The sequence below is a fragment of the Bufo gargarizans genome, chromosome 6, assembly GCF_014858855.1.
Source record: "Bufo gargarizans isolate SCDJY-AF-19 chromosome 6, ASM1485885v1, whole genome shotgun sequence".
NCBI lineage: Eukaryota > Metazoa > Chordata > Amphibia > Anura > Bufonidae > Bufo > Bufo gargarizans.
The window spans coordinates 5,471,722-5,490,251 of NC_058085.1; the positions used below are offsets into that span (position 1 = coordinate 5,471,722).

The 18,530-nt window shown below is 47.8% G+C and overlaps 2 protein-coding genes across 2 annotated transcripts in view; both read right to left on the reverse strand.

Moving 5' to 3' along the window:
- Positions 1–329: 329 nt before the first annotated feature.
- Positions 330–2,909, reverse strand: LOC122940800 (cartilage associated protein). The gene has a single exon (XM_044297571.1). The coding sequence runs from the start codon at positions 2,524–2,526 to the stop codon at positions 1,306–1,308; it is 1,221 nt and encodes a 406-aa protein (XP_044153506.1). The 5' UTR covers positions 2,527–2,909; the 3' UTR covers positions 330–1,305.
- Positions 2,910–7,668: 4,759 nt separating this feature from the next.
- Positions 7,669–18,530, reverse strand: part of LOC122941477 (germ cell-specific gene 1-like protein) — a 61,326-nt gene continuing 50,464 nt past the window's right edge. The window contains exons 3-5 of the mRNA XM_044298783.1: positions 11,518–11,670; positions 9,968–10,079; positions 7,669–8,011 (exon numbers count right to left, since the gene is read on the reverse strand). Coding sequence (XP_044154718.1) covers positions 7,720–8,011; positions 9,968–10,079; positions 11,518–11,670 — 557 coding nt within the window. The 3' untranslated portion in view covers positions 7,669–7,719. The remainder of the gene's footprint in view (positions 8,012–9,967; positions 10,080–11,517; positions 11,671–18,530) is intronic.

Consider the following 18,530-nt stretch of genomic DNA (forward strand, 5'->3'; position numbering starts at 1 on the left):
ATCTTCTTCTCAGGATATCTGCTGTAGTTTCCTTAAAGGGGTTTTCCAGGCTCCTAATATTAAGGCCCCTCCTCAGGATAGGTCATTAATATCTGATCAGTGAGGGTACGACACCCGGGACCCCCACTAATCATCTGTCCCCTGCAGCCTCCGGTGCTGGAAGTAGCACTGTGAATGGAACAGGAAGCACAGCTCCGTTCAAAGTGTAGTGGTCGTGGGGGGTACTGCAGCTCAGCTCCCAATCACTTCAGCTGAGATGCAGTAACCCAACAAGGCCACTACACTTTGAACGGAGCTGTGCTTCCTGTTCCATTCACAGGCTGCAGGGGACTTCTGGGTGCTGGGTGTCGAACCCTTACTGATCGGATATAAATTACCTCAATGACATCAATATCAGGAGCCTGGGAATCCCCTTTAAAGGTCCACATGAGGAACCAGTGCACCTAAAGTCAAAAAAATTAAGCATTTTAGCAAATTAAAAATCTTTGACCATTTTGTGTCTACACCTCCTAAAAAGATCTATGTCTCAAAGTTACCAGACCACAAACAGTCCCTGTGTAGTCTGACCCTGAAGTCATGCTTCCTTCTATCTGCCCCCTATGCCTCACTAATCATACAGTGAAGATGACTGCAGGATCAGACTACACAAGGTTTCTTTGTAGTCTGTTACCATGGAGACATGTAAGTCTGCGTAAAAGAGAATGCCTGACTACAACGCTGATGCTTGAAAGCACAGGTGGACCAAGACTTAAAAGATCTGAGCTCCAGGCTCACCAAACCATGAGATGCTCAACCAAATGGTCAGTTAAAAGTTATTCCCAGAATGACTACTTATCAACTATCCACAGAATAGGTGAGAAGTGTCTGTTGGGGGGTTCTGGCTGATGAGACCCTCACCAATCATGAAGACAGCTCTATTTAAAGTCTATGGGATTGACAGGCCGACAGAGTTTGAATGCTCTTGGTCGACTGCAATTCCATTCAGAAGGAGGACCTCCACCGGTCAGATGTCTCTCTTGTGGATAGGTGATAAGCTGTCATTCTGGGAACACAACTTTATTAGTGGAGGCCTTCCCCTTGGCTCAGCTGTGGTCTTTAAGCACTGACCACTATCCCTCCCACCCTGCTTGTGAGACCTACTCAAAAATACAAAAACATCTTCTTGACTTATTATGGTTTATGGAAATTTATTCCCAGTAAACACCATGAAAGCACAGCATGAACCCCATTACACCTGCAGGGTGTTAAAGAAAAGTCCCCCAAATTTTTCAAAATATTCAAAAACATCTCAATAAAAAATTCCCCTCAAAAAGTTCCCTCCAAAAGTTCATCCAGATATTCCACCACATCACCTTCATCATCGTCTACGATATTCTGCAGGGCGAACTCATACAGCTCCTTCTGCTTGGTCGTGATGTTGTAGTAGAGAGTGGCCTCCGGCCTGGGGTTAAAGTTCTCCTGCGACAGTCCCCACTTCTCCATGTGGTATTGATAGTAGACCATATTTTGCTTCATGACGTCATCATCTGAGTCAAAAAGCAGGTAGCTGGCCGCGCAAGGGGCCGCGTTCCGAACATCATTGAGTTTGTAGTAAGCAAACTGCAGGTAGTGATACATAGTAGCCACAAACTTGTTCACTATGTAGCCCCCAATGACCGGAGTAAGGCTGCTTTCACAATTGAGTTTGCATTTGAGGACCTCAATGTAGTGGTCAGCCACCGACTGATAAAAGTCATTGAAATTTTTGATCTCTCGCGAGCCTTCGCAGGCTGCAATGCATTCTTGGAATGTTTTAAAGAAGTCAGGTAGGGCTAACTCCATATCAGAGATGGAGGTTCTCCAATTTTCTCCATTGTAGGCCCTCACGGCTCGAATGAACAATTGCTCATAGGTCTTGGTTTCCAGATCCTGGATGTGGGCGTCTGAATCCGGCATACTCTTGTAGTACGCCATATTTCTCTTCATCATCTCATCATCAGGGTGCATTAAGAGAAATGTGTGGGCTGCAGCAATGGCTTTTGGCAAATTATTAGACTTGAAATAGGCATACTGTAAAAACTTATATGGCTCACGGTTGTGGAACTCCTCCATGGTCTCCCGGCTGGGCTGCGATTGTCGAAATGCGGGGAGACCTTGTTTACATCGTTTTAGGCACTGGGTCCTCATAAGAACGTCTCCAAACACCTTCAGCTCAGCGAAGCCAGTAAAACGACCCAAGTGACTTGTCTCATTCTTCAAGGCCCCATCTTCTGCTGGTGGACCATTGTCTATTTGTGCTGTGCTGCAGTTAAGGTTACAGAAAGCCTCACTGTCCCTCAAAAGCCTGTACAAACGGAGACTTATTTCCAGGTAGTTGACCGCCTCGGGCCAGTTCTCATTGCTGTACTGGTCTAGTCCATACTTGTAGGCACTCTCTAAGGGCATCAGCTCGTCTCGGGGGTAACTCCTGAAGCTGTAACGCTCATACTGAGCATTTACCGAGACAATAAAGACAAGGAGAAGCTTGAGGCCAAGACTCCAGATCATGATGAAGCCAACTCAAACCTCCAGAACCAGTAAGTGTAGAAAATCAAGGCTCGACGTTTTGCATGCACAATGCTAGAGAAATGTTTTAGGTTCTTCAAGATCTTTCAGTCATAGCAATGCTTTCCAGCTAATCAGTAAAGATACAAAACTCACAGTCGTTCCTGAGGGTCCGGTCTGCCCCACAAGTCATTCCTGGTCCTCCAAGAGCCCTCAGCACTCGGATGCCTGGAATACTGAGGGTCTATCACTTGTATGTTGCAGATGTTCTCCAGACCAGAGCTGGTCCCCCCTCTGACAGGGTATGAGTACAGTACCACGTAGCACAGGGAGGAGGGGGCTGCAGGAAGTGCCTGAAAGTTTCTCCTGTTGCAGCAGGCGGAGATCTTGGGAAGGAATGTTAGGCATCACAGAGTCATGCTCCCATTGGCAGGAAAATAAAAGCCCCCCCTCCCTTACTTTTTAAGAAACTTTATTTAGCTCTATTTCTGCTTGCAGAACAAATTGATTTCACACGTGTTGCAAAGTTGGAAATTGTTCACTGTCTTAGTGACCCCCCAGGGAGGCATGAGGCTCCGTCTACTCACTGTCCTCAAAGTGACACCAGCTGCCCCTGTGTGTGGGGGGGAGGGGCAATCACTGCAAGGCTGCCACATAGACAGGAGCCGGGGTTATAGAGGGGGAGGGGGGTATATGGCAAAGGATGTCCCTCTATACATTTAGTATAAAATGTGTGCTGCAGAAAATCACTCCCGAGCTGTGTATCTAATCCTATCCTGTGTGATACTGTCTGCTGAGCTGTGTATCTAATCCTATACTGTGTAATACTGTCTGCTGAGCTGTGTATCTAATCCTATACTGTGTGATACTGTCTGCTGGACTGTGTATCTAATCCTATCATATGTGATACTGCCTGCTGAGCTGTGTATCTAATCCTATCCTGTGTGATACTGTCTGCTGAGCTGTGTATCTAATCATATCCTGTGTGATACTGCCTGCTGAGCTGTGTATCTAATCCTATCCTGTGTGATACTGTCTGCTGAGCTGTGTATCTAATCCTATCCTGTGTGATACTGCCTGCTGAGCTGTGTATCTAATCCTGTCCTGTGTGATACTGCCTGCTGAGCTGTGTATCTAATCCTATCCTGTGTGATACTTTCTGCTGAGCTGTGTATCTAATCCTATCCTGTGTGATACTGCCTGCTGAGCTGTGTATCTAATCCTGTCCTGTGTGATACAGTCTGCTGAGCTGTGTATCTAATCCTATCCTGTGTGATACTGTCTGCTGAGCTGTGTATCTAATCCTGTCCTGTGTGATGCTGTCTGCTGAGCTGTGTATCTAATCCTATCCCGTGTGATACAGTCTGCTGAGCTGTGTATCTAATCCTATCCTGTGTGATACTGTCTGCTGAGCTGTGTATCTAATCCTATCCCGTGTGATACTGTCTGCTGAGCGGTGTACCTAATCCTATCCTGTGTGATACTGTCTGCTGAGCTGTGTATCTAATCCTGTCCTGTGTGATGCTGTCTGCTGAGCTGTGTATCTAATCCTATCCCGTGTGATACTGCCTGCTGAGCTGTGTATCTAATCCTATCCCGTGTGATACTGCCTGCTGAGCTGTGTATCTAATCCTATCCTGTGTGATACTGTCTGCTGAGCTGTGTATCTAATCCTATCCTGTGTGATAGTGTCTGCTGAGCTGTGTATCTAATCCTATCCTGTGTGATACTGTCTGCAGAGCTGTGTATCTAATCCTATCCTGTGTGATACTGTCTGCTGAGCAGTGTATCTAATCCTGTCCTGTGTGATACTGTCTGCTGAGCTGTGTATCTAATCCTATCCTGTGTGATACTGTCTGCTGAGCTGTGTATCTAATCCTATCCTGTGTAATACTGCCTGCTGAGCTGTGTATCTAATCCTATCCTGTGTGATACAGTCTGCTGAGCTGTGTATCTAATCCTATCCTGTGTGATACTGTCTGCTGAGCTGTGTATCTAATCCTATCCTGTGTGATACTGCCTGCTGAGCTGTGTATCTAATCCTATCCTGTGTGATAGTGTCTGCTGAGCTGTGTATCTAATCCTATCCTGTGTGATACTGCCTGCTGAGCTGTGTATCTAATCCTATCCTGTGTGATACTGTCTGCTGAGCTGTGTATCTAATCCTATCCTGTGTGATAGTCTGCTGAGCTGTGTATCTAATCCTATCCTGTGTGATACTGTCTGCTGAGCTGTGTATCTAATCCTATCCTGTGTGATAGTGTCTGCTGAGCTGTGTATCTAATCCTATCCTGTGTGATACTGCCTGCTGAGCTGTGTATCTAATCCTCTCCTATGTGATACTGTCTGCTGAGCTGTGTATCTAATCCTATCCTGTGTGATACTGTCTGCTGAGCTGTGGATCTAATCCGATCCTGTGTGATACTGTCTGCTGAGCTGTGTATCTAATCCTGTCCTGTGTGATACTGTCTGCTGAGCTGTGTATCTAATCCTGTCCTGTGTGATACTGTCTGCTGAGCTGTGTATCTAATCCTATCCTGTGTGATACTGTCTGCTGGGCTGTATCTAATCCTATCCTGTGTGATACAGTCTGCTGAGCTGTGTATCTAATCCTATCCTGTGTGATACTGCCTGCTGAGCTGTGTATCTAATCCTATCCTGTGTGATACAGTCTGCTGAGCTGTGTATCTAATCCGATCCTGTGTGATACTGTCTGCTGAGCTGTGTATCTAATCCTATCCTGTGTGATACCGTCTGCTGAGCTATGTGACACCAGGCCTTATATTTGGCATCACATTATCTGGAGGAACATAGAAGTCAGGGTGTATAACCTTGATCTAGGGTCCAGGAGGACATAAGTCCTACCTCAGGAGGAACATCCTGGACCTTCCATGGCTCCTTCTCCCAGGGACATACAAGACACCACGTCACCAAAGTGTAAAGTGTCTCTGGTGACATCAGAGCTGTTTCAGCTCGACCTCATGAAAAACGTAAGAAGAGGACTTTTGTTTAGGAGCAGGTCAGAGAAAAGATGGTTCTGGATCAAGTCAGATGGATGCCATGTAGACTGCATGCAAGGTTTATCTAGGTCAGGGTTGGGTAAACTGTGGCTCTCCAGCTGTTGTAAAACTACAAATCCCAGTATGCCCAGTCTGCCTACAGCAGGGCATGATGGGAGAGCCGCAGTTTGCCCATCCCTGATCTAGGTCCATGGATGGAATTTAACCAAGCCTTGTGGTGGTTCGACTTAGATTGAAAACTGATCTGCTGCCTTGAGTACCTAAAAGGAAACCCTACATGGATGCTGGTTGAGCCAATAAGCTGAGGTATGGAGGCTGATGGGACAGCGCAGATTGATGATACAGCATGTCAATCGTTCCTGATCTGGCCCTGTAAAATAGTCCTTCTGTACAATTATCCCACCTGGCCCCATGACTCTACCTGAGTACACTCCTGAAGAGGCAATCAATGGCTTAGAAACAGCCAGAGTCTGGACACAAAATCATTATCGGGATTGTCTAGCCAGAAATTTTTGTCATGTCTCACCGATCCTGTGCTTCCCGAGTCCTGTGTTCTCTACTTACTGCCCCCCCCCTACTTACTGGTGACCCCTCAGCCAATCACTGGTAAAGTTAGAGTCATGGATGAGGTTCGCAATTGGCTGAGCCGTAATATTCTGTGTGGAGAGGGAAGGGGAAGTGGAGACCATTGGGTACCCGGGAATCAATGGGACAGGTGGAGGAATCGGTGTGGACTATTGCAGTAAAAAAACAACAAAAAAAATAAAAACATACTGGCCAGACAACCTTTAACAAATCTCTCTAGAACAGATACCACAGCGGGTGTACAGGGAAGGAAAGTTTGTCAGGTCTAGTTATACTCCCTCTACTTCTAGATCTGAAGAGCTGGAATAATGTGTAGGATATGTTAACCAAGGTCTTCCTAAAGAGGGGATCAGACAGTGGTCGGGACACATAGAGGTTCTCCTGAACCTCAATGGTGTCCCATCAGTGGGTGTCACTGTTATGGTGTTTCTCACAGTGATACAGGGCTCATAAGAGGGTTACCACATATAAATGCCCTCCAAAAAGTGAACCCAATTCTCTCTTGATTCCCTGATAAAGGCTGAGTTTTGTTTTGTCAGTAATGACACAAGCAACCATAACCCTATTGCAGCCTGAGGAAGGGCAACCTGCCGATATCTGTAGGACTAGCTGGCCATCTAATGTGTGTGGCGTGTCCCAACTCTCTCCTCACAGCAGATGTCAGGGGAAAGAAGGATCGAGCTGATCTTTTCATTGTTAGGGAAGATAAGCCGCCACCAGAGCTGCCTGGCTCGGTCAAGCCCCGAGGATTTGGCCAACTGCAAGGTAAAGTACATGGACAACTTGATTCACATGGACCCTTGATCATCTCTTCAGGGGGTAACTGTGTGGTTATAATCGGACCGACTACTGCAGTCTTCCTATTCAATCATCCTATATCTCTATCTGGTAATGCTAGGCAACAACTAAAATAGCCGCCATTACAGCTCACATGTGAGCTTTCACTGACCTCCCCTTCAATCCTGAATGTCTAGAAAGAAGGATCAACAGATCCATTTTATAGGCAAACTGGCCAATCAAGAGTCTGGAAAAGTTCAGTAATGGTCCTTTTTAAAGGCTATGTACACCTCTGGGGGCAATTAAATTTTTTTATGATTGCACTCATTTGGGGCTAAAAAATAAAAATATTCAGCCGTTCTGTCACAAAAGGTTAACAGTTTATCTAGCTGCGTGAAACGTGCTTTCACTTTCTGCCGTCTAATAAACCTCATCTCTAAATTACAACTTATATAAGCCACATTCTTATCAGAACTGAGCTATGATGATTGTTTAGGAGATCAGATATAAGGAGCTGAGCTGCTGAGGGAACACAGTAAAAATACAGATCCTGCTACTAGAGAATCTCAAGTCTGTACAGAGAAAGGGGCTCAACATTTTTAATACAGACCAATTGAAAAAAAGATTTTTAACTCAAAATGAGCACAATGGAAAAATTAAAAAACATTTCCCCAAAAGGTGTACATAGCCTTTAAATATTAAAAATGTGCCCTAAGGGCTTACTAAACCATTGTAGAGAAGGCACGACATTAGGAAGGCCTATTCATTGATTTTATTAAAAAATAGTAAATAATCACCAGAAATGTAGTAAAAACTAGCAGTACTCGTCACACTGCGTATTGGGGAAATGATTCAGGTTTCCGTAGTTTGAGGGATTCTGCGCTGGTATCGCTAAATCCACGAAGCCCTCTCTGTTACCCTGTAACGAGTTTATACAGATGTCCCACACCGGCGGAGAGCCGTCCGCCTCCTGTGTTTTCTGCTTGTTCTGTAAACTTCTCTCCAGGTTCCGTCTCCTCTGCTTGAATTCTAGGATGGTCTTTGTGTATCTGTTGATGGTAGTTACCGATGCCGCCATACAGCATGTGAATGAGCCCCACGCCAAACTACAGGAAAAACATGTATTATTATATATTTCTTCACTATAGCAATTGCATACAGCTGGTATAACATGAGCATCTTTTATACAAAGTAGGCATATGGAGCATGCTGGTATAACCTGGGTATCTCCTGTATATAATTATATATGTACAGCTGGTATAACCTGGGTATCTCCTGTATATAATTATATATGTACAGCTGGTATAAGTTATACATCTTCTTGTATATAGTGATATGGAGCATGCTGGTATAACCTGGGTATCTCTTGTATATAATTATATATGTACAGCTGGTATAAGTTATACATCTTCTTGTATATAGTGATATGGAGCATGCTGGTATAACCTGGGTATCTCCTGTATATAATTATATATGTACAGCTGGTATATGTTATACATCTTCTTGTATATAGTGATATGGAGCATGCTGGTATAACCTGGGCATCTCCTGTATATAATTATATATGTACAGCTGGTATAAGTTATACATCTTCTTGTATATAGTGATATGGAGCATGCTGGTATAACCTGGGCATCTCCTGTATATAATTATATATGTACAGCTGGTATAAGTTATACATCTTCTTGTATATAGTGATATGGAGCATGCTGGTATAACCTGGGCATCTCCTGTATATAATTATATATGTACAGCTGGTATAAGTTATACATCTTCTTGTATATAGTGATATGGACCATGCTCGTATAACCTGGGTATCTCCTGTATATAATTATATATGTACAGCTGGTATAACCTGGGTATCTCCTGTATATAATTATATATGTACAGCTGGTATAAGTTATACATCTTCTTGTATATAGTGATATGGAGCATGCTGGTATAACCTGGGTATCTCCTGTATATAATTATATATGTACAGCTGGTATAACCTGGGCATCTCCTGTATATAATTATATATGTACAGCTGGTATAAGTTATACATCTTCTTGTATATAGTGATATGGACCATGCTGGTATAACCTGGGTATCTCCTGTATATAATTATATATGTACAGCTGGTATAACCTGGGCATCTCCTGTATATAATTATATATGTACAGCTGGTATAAGTTATACATCTTCTTGTATATAGTGATATGGAGCATGCTGGTATAACCTGGGCATCTCCTGTATATAATTATATATGTACAGCTGGTATAACCTGGGTATCTCCTGTATATAATTATATATGTAATCGGTAGATGTTAATGTCTCTTCTCGGCAGATTATTTGCAGATTTTATATCTTGTGCCCCTATAATTGACTTCAACATTGAAACCACTTTACAAAGATGGCGATAAAATGTGTAATGAGTTTTCTTCATCTCGAAATAAATTCTTCCCCGACCTGAAACTGCTGAGTAATGAGATCTGCAGAGAATTTTTCTCAGTTTAAGAACTATCCTGGAAGCTTTTGATCTCTTTGAGGGACTAAGATATATAATTCATTACTGACGAGCCAGTACTTTCTCAGCAGGACATGATATCTGGTCTAATTGCAGAAGGCGAGAGACTGCCGAGAGTGAAATGGACCATGTGATCTGGCGCAGCTTTGATCCTTGAGTTGGGTGTATCATAGATTTCGTATTCCACTGTCCCAGGATTGAGGACGAGTCCATAATGGTCCATTGATCTGGGTGGCATTACCTGGCGCTAGGATTGAATTAGCGGAATATCTTCAGGTGAGCGGTAAGGTCTATGTCCCACCACCCAATTCATTGCATCTACATTGTAGTCTTCAATTTCATACTTTGTTTTTATTTTCCAACAGAAATAGAGTTAGGTTATCAGGGCATAGCTAGAGCATGACCACTACCTAAACAGGTTACATTTTTTGGATAAAGCAAGTCAGAATTTCAAGGAAAAGATAGAATTACTGATGGTGTCTATGGTTATGTTGGGTGCTACGGTCTACACTTCTACAACTTCAGGCAAAAAGTCAATTGAGTATAACCTTCTTACCAGTAGGACCAGCCATAGTCCCAGCTCTGAGGTCTCCAATCTTCTGGACCAAGATTGACCGTCATCTGGAACACCGTTGTGTACATCATGTGTGCAACCATCCCGAGAAGCCCTGTAAGAGATATCATTACTATCATTAACCTCTAAAAATCATTTCCAATCCGGAGTTTCCAAAAAGATTTGAAATTATTAAATTCAAAAACAACCTGCACTTTGATTATGACTTTTCTACCACTGGATGGCAGCAGTGCACAGCAAAGAATTTTTTGTGTCAGTAATGAATGGTAGATGAAAGTCGAATCGGCCAGTTCTGAACATTCCAGCTGATCTTCGAAAATTCTGAAGAAGCAGTGGACAATTTCAGCCATTACTGGAAAATACTAGAACATCTAGTGCGTTGGGGCACATTGCCCCTTGAATGGCTGCGATTACATGGCAGAGTTGGGTAAATGGTGCAAATGGCTCACACCTGTCCACTATACTGGAGCCGAACAAAAATGTGCCCCCTTAATATGTAGGCCAGGACAGCTTCTTCCATTGTGTCCAGTTCCATGTCATTTGTTTGTTCATTATGACGTGTCTGTGAGATATCTCATAAATTTGAGGTGGGTTGAGGTCTTACAGATAGGACCACCATGTGACTAGATAGTCTTAAATCATATTAAAAACTATAGGTGTCCTAAGGTATGAATGGCAATGGTGACCCTTAGGTCCAATTAACAAAGATTGGTCCAGTCGGGGTAAACTGAACCTTCTACATGCTGGTCCTCTGTATTATCTTCATACACACTTAGAGGAGCTATGGAGAGAATTTGTTGAGAAGACTTTCGCTGAGCAAGAAGAAGCAGGCAACATAGATAACCAGCATGGAGAGGGTTGAGTTATATGGTGATAACACCTAAAACATTGTGCCCAGAGGACCCCATATCACATCTGTCTCTCTTTTCCATCCCATAACTTCGTAGATTTGCACAGTATAAAGCCTCGATTGTAAACCCTCCAGTCATGTGGTCAACATAAACTACTGCTATTGTATTTTCCACAAAGGAAGCCAAACATTGTGGAAACATCTCAAGCTCAGGAGACATAAATTTAGATGGTTGATTGCTGCCATTTCTTGGAATTTTTTGCTTCCCATAAGGCCCTTTACACAGCCCAATTTTGCAGACAATTGTCGGGAGGTAAGTGTTCCTTCCAGACAAGCGCTAGCTCATTAGTAAAGGAGACCGTTGCATTTACATGCAGCGATCTCCTCCACTGTACGGGGAGGAGTGATCGCTAATGTCATCGCTCGTCCCCACCTTTACACCACCAGATAATTGCTAAGAAGCGTTCCTATGAATGCTCCTTAGTGATTATCTGGCGTATTCTTGGTCTGTGGAGGCCTTTAGAGTTCAGTCTTATACCTTATCTTGAAAATTCACTCAAAGCTTCGGGAAAGAAGATATGGTGCCGGGATCTCACCACATGTCCCCCCTCATCCAGGCACCGGTGAGAAATATTTAAAGAACTTAAAAATCTGAGGAAACCGTAAAGTGATGGTGTCTCACCTGATAAAACAGTAAAAATGGCAGCAAAGGCGTTAAGCTTGAGGCCATCAATAACTGAGGTATAATAGCAAACCTCCACCGACATAAGGCTGACTCCTGTGAGGAGCAACGTGATGTACAGGACTTCAGCCACGATCGAGAGCCACAAGACGCCTGCACAAAGAGAGAAGGAAAATCGTTATCATAGAATGTACTACATATTACTGTAACATCTATTCATCTATTACTGCTGACAACCTGCCTGTATGTCATGTCTGAGAGGTAGTCACAGCCCCGCCTCCTGCTGATTACATCACTGATATAATGACATGTGGTCAGACATGAGATCCACACACCTTATACTACAGGAACATCTATCACTGCTGACAACCTGCCTGTATATCCTGTCTGAGAGGTAGTCACAGCCCCGCCCCCTGCTGATGACATCACTGATATAATGACATGTGATCAGACATGAGATCCACACCCCTTATACTACAGGAACATCTATTACTGCTGACAACCTGCCTGTATATCCTGTCTGAGAGGTAGTCACAGCCCCGCCCCCTGCTGATGACATCACTGATGTAGTGCCCTGGAGAAGGGATACTTTGAAGTCTGGACATTTGTCCCTATTTCTCCTATGCAAGGTCAACACGTGTGATATATATCGTGTTTATTTGCACTGTGTTTGCGAGGCTCTGTGGAAAGGGTTAATGAACATAGAGACTTTTGGAACTTTCTAGCTAATAATGAGAAGCTGGCAATTTTCCACAGTTACCATAAGAGATTAAAAAAAGACAATGTTTTGGAGGGAAAAATCCAGACAGACTGACCTTGTGACACTTGTTTGTGTCTGGAAAAACTGCTCTGTCATTGCCATTGGGTATTATTGAAGCTGTAATGTAAGTCTATGAGAGACGGAAAGTGTAACATTGTATTTGTACTGAGTTTCTCCTCTCCACCCCTCCCACTAGAAGGTTCTAGTTCACCCAGAAACTGTATATAAGGAGAGCAGTCAGAGCCCCTAGTGTTCTGCAGTTCGAGAACAGTGCTTAGAACAAAAGACTATGCCAGACTACTGAGTGACCAGAAGAAGACGCTGAGATGGGGATACTCTGAACTAGGGCTGCAGTAAACGATTATTTTAGTAATCGAGTATTCTATTGATCATTTTTTACGATTAATCGAGTAATCTAATTTAAAAAAAAATTATACACTGTTTTCCTTTATAAAAACTCATCAGACCCCGTGCCATCAGTCCCCAACACCCTTTGTTCCCCACTGTGCGATCAGCCCAATTGCATCAGTTCCCCCAGTGCCATCAGCTCCACTATCCCCCAGTGCCATGAGCTCCCCGTCACCCCAGTGCCATGAGCTCCCCCTCACCCCAGTGCCGTCACCTCTGCCCCCATTGTGCCGTCACCTCTGCCCCCATTGTGCCGTCACCTCTGCCCCCATTGTGCCGTCACCTCTGCCCCCATTGTGCCGTCACCTCTGCCCCCATTGTGCCGTCACCTCTGCCCCCATTGTGCCGTCACCTCTGCCCCCATTGTGCCGTCACCTCTGCCCCCATTGTGCCGTCACCTCTGCCCCCATTGTGCCGTCACCTCTGCCCCCATTGTGCCGTCACCTCTGCCCCCATTGTGCCGTCACCTCTGCCCCCATTGTGCCGTCACCTCTGCCCCCATTGTGCCGTCACCTCTGCCCCCATTGTGCCGTCACCTCTGCCCCCATTGAGCCGTCACCTCTGCCCCCATTGTGCCGTCACCTCTGCCCCCATTGTGCCGTCACCTCTGCCCCCATTGTGCCGTCACCTCTGCCCCCATTGTGCCGTCACCTCTGCCCCCATTGTGCCGTCACCTCTGCCCCCATTGTGCCGTCACCTCTGCCCCCATTGTGCCGTCACCTCTGCCCCCATTGTGCCGTCACCTCTGCCCCCATTGTGCCGTCACCTCTGCCCCTTGGCCCCCATTGTGCCGTCACCTCTGCCCCCATTGTGCCGTCACCTCTGCCCCCATTGTGCCGTCACCTCTGCCCCCATTGTGCCGTCACCTCTGCCCCCATTGTGCCGTCACCTCTGCCCCCATTGTGCCGTCACCTCTGCCCCCATTGTGCCGTCACCTCTGCCCCCATTGTGCCGTCACCTCTGCCCCCATTGTGCCGTCACCTCTGCCCCCATTGTGCCGTCAGCTCTGCCCCCATTGTGCCGTCACCTCTGCCCCCATTGTGCCGTCACCTCTGCCCCCATTGTGCCGTCACCTCTGCCCCCATTGTGCCGTCACCTCTGCCCCCATTGTGCCGTCACCTCTGCCCCCATTGTGCCGTCACCTCTGCCTCCATTGTGCCATCAGCTCTGCCCCCATTGTGCCATCAGCTCTGCCCCCATTGTGCCATCAGCTCTGCTGCCACGCTCCTCCTGACACCCGGATTGCACAGCGTCACTGGTTTCTATGACGCTGTGCACTCCAGGCGCCTGGCCTTAGTTGCGCCCCACCCCCTCGGTTTCACCAACTTACCTTTCCAGCAGGGGCGCTGCCGACACTCCATCGTTCTGCGCTGCTCTGCTCCTGACGTCACACAGTGCGTCAGGTCGCGGCGTGAGTACGTTAGGAGGTCAGAGCAGCGCGGGACCATGGACGTACTGTGGAGTGTCCGGAGGCCCCCTGCTGGAAAGGTGAGTATTACAAGCACAGCGGGAGACCACGGAGCGGGAGTAATAGCAAGCGCTTCACTCCCGCTCCGTGGTCACATGACACAAACGAATCTTCGATGCAAAAAATTTGCATTGAGGATTTTTTGGTGTTGAATTACTCTATTTAATCGAGTAATCGTTTCAGCCCTACTCTGAACAGACCCTGGATCACCAGCCTTGGACCAGGGTACCAGCCTTCTGAAGAGAGAGGGACAGCTAGCTCAGGGCTTTCTTCTGCCAGGGAGGAGACTGGAGAAGCCAGCCCTATGCCTCGCCTGTATTGTTTTGTACCTGGATTCCTCTAGTAAAGAAGCCCCCTGGTTACTGCAGACCCTGACTCTCTGGACTTATTTCCCATTAGGGTGCACCACCCCTTACCATCCCTTCCGGAGAGCAGCAACACATGGGTAAACTTCTGCAATGTCGGGGGACCCAGTGTAGCGATGGGGTCACCCCGGACCTGGACACTGAACTGATATAATGTGATCACACATGATACTTCAATAGCAGCAATTCAGGTATAGCTTTAGTTTTGAGTCATACTCCAGTCACATCTAAAGCTGCATTAACTATACTGGGAGATCTTTTTTCTACACTATGCTATTATAAGAAGATTGGATTAATCTTTACATTTCCATGAGTATGCAGTAGGCAGCCCCTGAAACAGCAGTAATTTGAGGTCTTGATACAGCTTTGGCTGTGACTGGAGACTACTGAGAGATGGATCCCGCTCATCTGCCGGGCAGTCATTTGACAATATAAATGGTAATTCTCATGCAATATTGGCATGGACTCCTTCCAACACAGTTCACACCTCGCCGGAGCCACAGCGGCTGACGTTGCAGTTTTTTCCTTAACATGTTTTTTTTTCATTCAGTTTGGTCAAAAAAAGATCATCTAAACAATTTCAATTCCCTGCCTGGATGGTCAGCAAGGGAAGAAACCAGAGCCGACCAGTACTCAAGTGGTACTGCGCAGCCGCCATACCTCCTGTACAGCACAGTGTGAACTGGGGAAGTGGTACTGCGCAGCCGCCATACCTCCTGTACAGCACAGTGTGAACAGGGGAAGTGGTACTGCGCAGCCGCCATACCTCCTGTACAGCACAGTGTGAACAGGGGAAGTGGTACTGCGCAGCCACCATACCTCCTGTACAGCACAGTGTGAACTGGGGAAGTGGTACTGCGCAGCCACCATACCTCCTGTACAGCACAGTGTGAACTGGGGAAGTGGTACTGCGCAGCCGCCATACCTCCTGTACAGCACAGTGTGAACTGGGGAAGTGGTACTGCGCAGCCACCATACCTCCTGTACAGCACAGTGTGAACTGGGGAAGTGGTACTGCGCAGCCACCATACCTCCTGTACAGCACAGTGTGAACTGGGGAAGTGGTACTGCGCAGCCGCCATACCTCCTGTACAGCACAGTGTGAACAGGGGAAGTGGTACTGCGCAGCCGCCATACCTCCTGTACAGCACAGTGTGAACAGGGGAAGTGGTACTGCGCAGCCGCCATACCTCCTGTACAGCACAGTGTGAACTGGGGAAGTGGTACTGCGCAGCCGCCATACCTCCTGTACTGCACAGTGTGAACTGGGGAAGTGGTACTGCGCAGCCGCCATACCTTCTGTACAGCACAGTGTGAACTGGGGAAGTGGTACTGCGCAGCCGCCATACCTCCTGTACAGCACAGTGTGAACTGGGGAAGTGGTACTGCGCAGCCGCCATACCTCCTGTACAGCACAGTGTGAACTGGGGAAGTGGTACTGCGCAGCCGCCATACCTCCTGTACAGCACAGTGTGAACTGGGGAAGTGGTACTGCGCAGCCGCCATACCTCCTGTACAGCACAGTGTGAACTGGGGAAGTGGTACTGCGCAGCCGCCATACCTCCTGTACTGCACAGTGTGAACTGGGGAAGTGGTACTGCGCAGCCACCATACCTCCTGTACAGCACAGTGTGAACTGGGGAAGTGGTACTGCGCAGCCGCCATACCTCCTGTACAGCACAGTGTGAACTGGGGAAGTGGTACTGCGCAGCCGCCATACCTCCTGTACAGCACAGTGTGAACTGGGGAAGTGGTACTGCGCAGCCGCCATACCTCCTGTACTGCACAGTGTGAACTGGGGAAGTGGTACTGCGCAGCCACCATACCTCCTGTACAGCACAGTGTGAACTGGGGAAGTGGTACTGCGCAGATGCCATACCTCCTGTACTGCACAGTGTGAACTGGGGAAGTGGTACTGCGCAGCCGCCATACCTCCTGTACAGCACAGTGTGAACTGGGGAAGTGGTACTGCGCAGCCGCCATACCTCCTGTACAGCACAGTGTGAACTGGGGAAGTGGTACTGCGCAGCCACCATACCTCCTGTACAGCACAGTGTGAACTGGGGAAGTGGTACTGCGCAGCCGCCATACCTCCTGTACAGCACAGTGTGAACTGGGGAAGTGGTACTGCGCAGCCGCCATACCTCCTGTACAGCACAGTGTGAACTGGGGAAGTGGTACTGCACAGCCGCCATACCTCCTGTACAGCACAGTGTGAACTGGGGAAGTGGTACTGCGCAGCCACCATACCTCCTGTACAGCACAGTGTGAACTGGGGAAGTGGTACTGCGCAGCCACCATACCTCCTGTACAGCACAGTGTGAACTGGGGAAGTGGTACTGCGCAGCCACCATACCTCCTGTACAGCACAGTGTGAACTGGGGAAGTGGTACTGCGCAGCCGCCATACCTCCTGTACAGCACAGTGTGAACTGGGGAAGTGGTACTGCGCAGCCGCCATACCTCCTGTACTGCACAGTGTGAACAGGGGAAGTGGTACTGCGCAGCTGCCATACCTCCTGTACAGCACAGTGTGAACTGGGGAAGTGGTACTGCGCAGCCGCCATACCTCCTGTACAGCACAGTGTGAACTGGGGAAGTGGTACTGCGCAGCCGCCATACCTCCTGTACAGCACAGTGTGAACTGGGGAAGTGGTACTGCGCAGCCACCATACCTCCTGTACAGCACAGTGTGAACAGGGGAAGTGGTACTGCGCAGCCACCATACCTCCTGTACAGCACAGTGTGAACTGGGGAAGTGGTACTGCGCAGCCGCCATACCTCCTGTACAGCACAGTGTGAACTGGGGAAGTGGTACTGCGCAGCCGCCATACCTCCTGTACTGCACAGTGTGAACTGGGGAAGTGGTACTGCGCAGCTGCCATACCTCCTGTACAGCACAGTGTGAACTGGGGAAGTGGTACTGCGCAGCCGCCATACCTCCTGTACAGCACAGTGTGAACTGGGGAAGTGGTACTGCGCAGCCACCATACCTCCTGTACTGCATAGTGTGAACTGGGGAAGTGGTACTGCGCAGCTGCCATACCTCCTGTACAGCACAGTGTGAACAGGGGAAGTGGTACTGCGCAGCCGCCATACCTTCTGTACAGCACAGTGTGAACTGGGGAAGTGGTACTGCGCAGCTGCCATACCTCCTGTACAGCACAGTGTGAACTGGGGAAGTGGTACTGCGCAGCTGCCATACCTCCTGTACAGCACAGTGTGAACTGGGGAAGTGGTACTGCGCAGCCGCCATACCTCCTGTACTGCACAGTGTGAACTGGGGAAGTGGTACTGCGCAGCCGCCATACCTCCTGTACTGCACAGTGTGAACAGGGGAAGTGGTACTGCGCAGCCGCCATACCTCCTGTACTGCACAGTGTGAACAGGGGAATTGGTACTGCGCAGCCACCATACCTCCTGTACTGCACAGTGTGAACTGGGGAAGTGGTACTGCACAGCCGCCATACCTCCTGTACTGCACAGTGTGAACTGGGGAAGTGGTACTGCGCAGCCGCCATACCTCCTGTACTGCACAGTGTGAACAGGGGAAGTGGTACTGCGCAGCCGCCATACCTCCTGTACTGCACAGTGTGAACTGGGGAAGTGGTACTGCGCAGCCGCCATACCTCCTGTACTGCACAGTGTGAACAGGAGAAGTGGTACTGCGCAGCCGCCATACCTCCTGTACTGCACAGTGTGAACAGGGGAATTGGTACTGCGCAGCCACCATACCTCCTGTACTGCACAGTGTGAACTGGGGAAGTGGTACTGCGCAGCCACCATACCTCCTGTACTGCACAGTGTGAACAGGGGAAGTGGTACTGCGCAGCCACCATACCTTCTGTACAGCACAGTGTGAACTGGGGAAGTGGTACTGCGCAGCCGCCATACCTCCTGTACTGCACAGTGTGAACTGGGGAAGTGGTACTGCGCAGCCACCATACCTCCTGTACTGCACAGTGTGAACTGGGGAAGTGGTACTGCGCAGCCGCCATACCTCCTGTACTGCA

Bases quoted from the DNA above. Each gene is read 5' to 3' on its own strand.
- LOC122940800 (XM_044297571.1), bottom strand. From the start codon at position 2,526: ATGATCTGGAGTCTTGGCCTCAAGCTTCTCCTTGTCTTTATTGTCTCG.